General features: G+C 40.4%; 1 protein-coding gene across 1 annotated transcript; it reads right to left on the bottom strand.

Annotated features, from left to right (window-relative positions):
- Positions 1-318: 318 nt before the first annotated feature.
- On the bottom strand, positions 319-5,305 carry LOC119980741 (the record flags this gene model as incomplete). Its single annotated transcript, XM_038823537.1, has 3 exons — positions 319-3,663; positions 4,166-4,249; positions 4,646-5,305. Coding segments are annotated over 3 exons (4,089 nt in total), but the record flags the coding sequence as incomplete, so codon positions are not given.
- Between the last annotated feature and the right edge of the window lie 475 nt (positions 5,306-5,780).

The raw sequence follows: 5,780 nt of genomic DNA, 5'->3' as shown, positions 1-5,780 counted from the left end.
AAGGCCTCTGCCTCATTCCCCTCAGTTGTTTTCACCACACCTTTCTGATATCAACGTTACTTGAACCTCCCAGGAAGGGTTTTCACTATAGTAGAGACGTTTCTTTTTTCCCTAATTTTGCCTGAAGCGCCCATGAGGGATTTTCACTCCGGCGGGATTTTTATTGCTCTAATTTTTGCCTAGACCGCCCTTTCGGGTTTTCAATCTAGCGAGCTTTTTACTCTAATTTTTGCCTAGATCGCCCTTTCGGGTTTTCAATCTAGTGAGTTTTTTTTTTTTTTTTTTTTCCTCTTTTATTTTTTTTTTCTATGGGTAATACTTTTTGATGGCGTCTGCATTCACCGGATTAGGCAATTCTTCTCCATCCATTCTTGTCAAAATTAATGCTCCTCCTTCAAAAGCTTTTTTCACCACATATGGTCCCTCATAATTCGGTGTCCACTTCCCTCGGTGATCCTTTTGAGGTGGCAAAATCATCTTCAACACTAACTCTCCCTCCCTGAAACTGCGAGGCCGAACTTTCTTATTATGTGCTTTCATCAATCTTCTTTGATACAATTGCCCTTTACAAATTGCTCGTAATCTTCGTTCTTCAATCAAATTCAACTGTTCATATCGCATTCGAGTCCATTCTGATTCTTCCAATCCTGCCTCCAAAACTACTCGAAGGGATGGAATCTCCACTTCGATAGGCAAAACTGCTTCCATACCATACACCAAGGAGAAAGGAGTCTCCCCGGTAGATGTGCGTATTGATGTTCGATAACCATATAAAGCAAAAGAGAGCTTTTCATGCCAATCTTTGTAATTCTCTGTCATCTTCCCGATGATCTTCTTGATATTCTTATTCGCCGCTTCGACAGCCCCATTCATCTTTGGACGGTATGGAGTTGAATTATGGTGACTAATTTTGAACTGGTCACAAAAATCCTTCACCATTTTGCTATTGAAATTCGTGCCATTATCAGTGATAATTCTTTCTGGGACTCCATATCGACAAACAATCTCTTTTCTCAAGAACCGAACGACCACACTACTCATCACATTAGAATACGAAGCAGCCTCCACCCATTTAGTAAAATAATCAATAGCAACCAAAATGAAACGATGCCCATTAGAAGCCTTCGGCTCAATCGGACCGATGACATCTAATCCCCACATCGAGAAAGGCCATGGTGATGTCAACACATGTAATGGATTAACGGGAACATGTGTCCTGTCTGCATAAATCTGGCATTTGTGGCATCTGTTTGCATAACTTATACAATCCCTCTCCATGGTTAACCAATAATACCCTGCACGTATAATCTTCCGTGCCATTGCATATCTACTGGAATGAGTCTCACATATTCCTTCATGAATTTCTTTCATAATTAGTTCAGCCTCCGCCATATCAACACAACGCAGGAAAACTATCCCATCATTCTTTTTATAAAGAACATTTCCACTCAAGAAGAAAGATCCCGCCAATCTCTTGATGGTACGTTTATCATTCTCTGATGCCCCTGATGGATATTCTTTCTTTTCAATGTACTGTTGGATATCATGATACCACGGTTTACCATCAGGCTCTCCCTCCAAATTTGAACAGTAACCTCGAACTTCTTGTTTCTCAATTTTAATTAGCTGCACTTCCCCTTTTGGGTCTACATCAAACATTGCCGCCAAAGTTGCCAAAGCATCTGCTATTTGATTTCCTTCCCTGGGGATATGATCAAACTCAACCCGATCAAAAAACTTGACTAACTTTTTGATATGTTGGTAATATGGAATGAGCTTGTCATTTTTAGTTTCCCACTCATCATTCAATTGCCTAATCACCAACTGTGAGTCACCATAGACCTGTAGCCTCCTAATCCCCATATCAATAGCAGCTTGAATTCCCATCGTACATGCTTCATACTCAGCCACATTGTTAGTACATTCGAAATACAACTTAGCTGTAAACGGGATAATATTCTCATCAGGTGATATTAACACTGCACCAATTCCACATCCCATGATATTAGAAGCCCCATCGAACAACATAGTCCATTTTGCCAAATCCTTCTGATTCCCCTCTTCTATCGACACAGTCATGACATCAATATCTGGAAACTTCAAATCCATAGACTGAGTATCATCAATTGCTCCATCTGCCAAATAATCTGCTATTGCGCTCCCTTTGATTGCCTTCTGTGTGACATACAAAATATCATATTCTGATAATAACATCTGCCATTTAGCTATCCTCCCTGAAAGAGAAGGTTTCTCAAAAATGTATTTGATAGGATCCATCCTGGAAATCAACCACGTCGTATGATAAAGCATGTACTGTCTAAGTCGATGTGCAGCCCAAACCAAAGAGCAACAAGTCTTCTCCAACATCGAATAATTTGCTTCACAACTAGTAAACTTCTTGCTTAAGTAATAAATGGCATGCTCTATTCTTCCCGATGAATCATGTTGTCCAAGCACACATCCCATCGAACTATCTAAGACAGTCAAATAGAGGATAAGCGGTCTGCCAGCCACAGGAGGCATCAACACTGGAGGACTTTTCAAGTATTGTTTGATCTTTTCGAATGCTATCTGACAATCTTCGTTCCACTCAGTAGAGTTACTCTTACGCAATAATTTAAAGATTGGTTCACAAGTAGCCGTCAACTGTGAAATGAATCTGGCAATGTAATTCAGCCTTCCCAAGAAACCCCTAACTTCCTTTTCTGTCCGAGGGGGTGGCATCTCCAAGATCGCCTTCACTTTATCAGGATCTACCTCAATTCCTTTCCTGCTTACTATGAAACCTAACAACTTCCCCGAGGTTGCCCCAAATGTGCACTTAGCTGGATTCAACTTCAATTGATGCTTCCTTAATCGATCAAACAACTTCTGGAGATTCACAATATGATCTTCACCTTCTTTGGATTTTACTATCATATCATCGACATATACTTCAACTTCTTTATGCATCATGTCATGAAACAAAGTGACCATGGCTCGTTGATAAGTAGCACCAGCATTCTTTAGACCAAACGGCATGACTTTATAACAAAAAGTTCCCCATAAGGTAATAAAAGTCGTTTTCTCACGATCCTCTGGTGCCATCTTGATCTGATTGTAACCCGAAAATCCATCCATAAAAGAGAAAGTTGAATGTCTAGCTGTATTATCCACTAAAACATCAATATGGGGAAGTGGAAAATTATCCTTCGGGCTTGCACGATTGAGATCTCTATAATCGACACACATCCGCACTTTTCCATCCTTCTTGGGAACAGGTACAATATTTGCCACCCATTCAGGGTATCTAGCCACTGCTAAAAAACCAGCATCGAACTGTTTCTTCACTTCATCTCTTATCTTCAAAAGCATATCTGCTTTTAATCTCCTTAGCTTTTGTTTCACTGGGGTACATTCTGGAATCAATGGCAACTTGTGAACAACAATACTTGTATCAAGACCGGGCATGTCCTGATAAGACCATGCAAAGACATCCTGGTAATTATGCAATAAATCTATCAACTTCTTCTTGCTTTCTCCTTCGAAGGCAGCTCCTACCTTAACCTCTTTTTTCTCCGTTTCAGTTCCCAAATTAACAACTTCAGTTATCTCTTGGTGCGGCTTTATTAGTTTCTCTTCTTGATTGACTTGTCTTAACATTTCAGGTAAAATCTCAATTTCTTCCTCTATTTCATAGTCAGATTCAACATTGCTAATGGGTGCATCAAAATCTGGTTCATTAAGTTCGTCACCTTCGTTATCATCATTTTCAATCCTGTGAAAGAAATGAATAAAAATGGTTTTGAGAATGGAGAACAAAAACTCAAATGGGAATGAAGAAACATGAATATGGATGACTGTCAAAAGACTTTCATTTCATGGAAAAGGGAATATGTACAAAGATTGAACATGCAATCGCCATACTATAAGATTTATTGAAAGCAAAGTAAAGCGTGCTCATTACAAAAGACCCAAACGAAGGCCGTGAGCTGGGCCCACGATGGTAGTGCACTCGGGATTACTCTTGCAGGTTTTTGAGAGATACTGGGAGCTCCAGACAGGTCCAGTTGCCTAATTTGAAATTTGAAGGACGCGAGATGACAAAGCAAGGTCTAGCAGTCGCACTTTGTTCCTATTCCACCACAGCTACTTGGAACTCTTCAAACTGAACACATATATTTGCCAAAATTGCCCCAGTTTTATCTGTCGAGTTTCCAAATGACAGTTTTCCAAAAACTGCCCCAATATCAGCCAAATTTATCTTGTTCTGCATCCCTCCATACACAAAACTGTCATAAAGCCAGGGAATCGGTTTCTTTTCAACTTCCAATTCCTTTCCTCCCAAACGAGCAAACCTCTTCGCCTGTTTGTCTGCTTGCACACGGTTCCTGTCAATCCTGGTTGGCTTATAACCTAAGCCCCAACGTTCTGGATGTTTCACCATTTCTACTGGCTTCTTAATTCCTTGTCGATTCTTACCAAGTCCTTCTCCCGGGCGAAACCCCTTTTTCAACATAAATTTTGCTACATTCTTCGTAACCTTGGATACTTGTGGCTTTAAGGGAGAAAGTCCTTCCTTCACATAGCTAGCACTAGCAATTTCAAAAGATTGGAATGAACTCTCAATCCCTTCTGTCGGAGCATCAATAGGAGAATTATTAGACAAACTAGCAACCATCCATTCTGACTGGCCCTTTACTATATAAACCCTTCCATCATGAACAAACTTGAGCATCTGATGCAATGATGAGGGAACGGCTCCTGCAGTGTGAATCCAAGGTCGTCCCAACAGGCAACTGTAGGTTGGTGAGATATCCATTACCACAAATGGTACATTGAAAGTTACGCTTGCAACCTGTAAAGGTATTTCAATTTCTCCCATAATCTCTCTACGTGTTCCGTCGAATGCCCTTACCACCATCAGCACTGGTCTTAAATAAGATCTGTCAATTGGCAGCTTTTCAAAAGTCTCCTTTGGTAAAATATTGAGCGATGACCCATTATCCACCAAAATACTTGCTAATTCCTTTCCACGACACATGGCTGAAATATGCAAAGCTTTGTTGTGCCCCATCCCTTCAGGCGGAATATCATCCTCAGTAAAAGACAACAAATGAGACGCCAACACATTTCCCACAATGCCATTAAAAGAATCTGTAGGAATCTTGTCTGATACGTACGCCTGATTTAACATTCTCATCAAGACTTGTCGATGCGGTTCAGAACTCATTATCAACTCCAAGATCGAAATTTTTGCAGGAGTTTTCTTCAATTGATCCACTATCATGTACTCACTCTGCCGAATAATTTTCATGAACTCCTGGACTTCCACATCAGTTACAACTTTCTTTTTCTCTTCTGGGCGTACAAAAAGACCTTCTTCCGGAATAGAACCAGATCCTTCAACTTCAGGTATTACTTTCCCTTTTCTTTTACGTTCAGCTTCAAGATCCACTATCGGATTCCCTTCTGGCTCATTTCTCATGTAACATCTCCCACTCCGGGTAACTCCACTAACACCAGAAATATTATCTACCATTTCTCCTTCAACCTCATAATTCCATGGCACAGCCTTGTCATTCTTGTACAAAGGATCTATCTTTGGTTTGAGTGGCCCAACTGGTGGTGCATCTTCCACATAATACTGCAAGATAAATTGCGGAGCGTGATTCGGCCTAGGCCCTTGATAATATCCTCCTATGACACTGACTTCATTTAATTGGCCTTTCACCTCAAACTTTATTATCTTCAAATCCATCAACTCTTGTACCTTCTCCTGAAAACCACAACAATTCTCA

The sequence above is a fragment of the Tripterygium wilfordii genome, chromosome 16, assembly GCF_013401445.1.
Source record: "Tripterygium wilfordii isolate XIE 37 chromosome 16, ASM1340144v1, whole genome shotgun sequence".
Taxonomy (NCBI): domain Eukaryota; kingdom Viridiplantae; phylum Streptophyta; class Magnoliopsida; order Celastrales; family Celastraceae; genus Tripterygium; species Tripterygium wilfordii.
The sequence above is the reverse complement of the archived record's forward strand: the minus strand, read 5'-3'. Positions and strand labels throughout refer to the sequence as shown.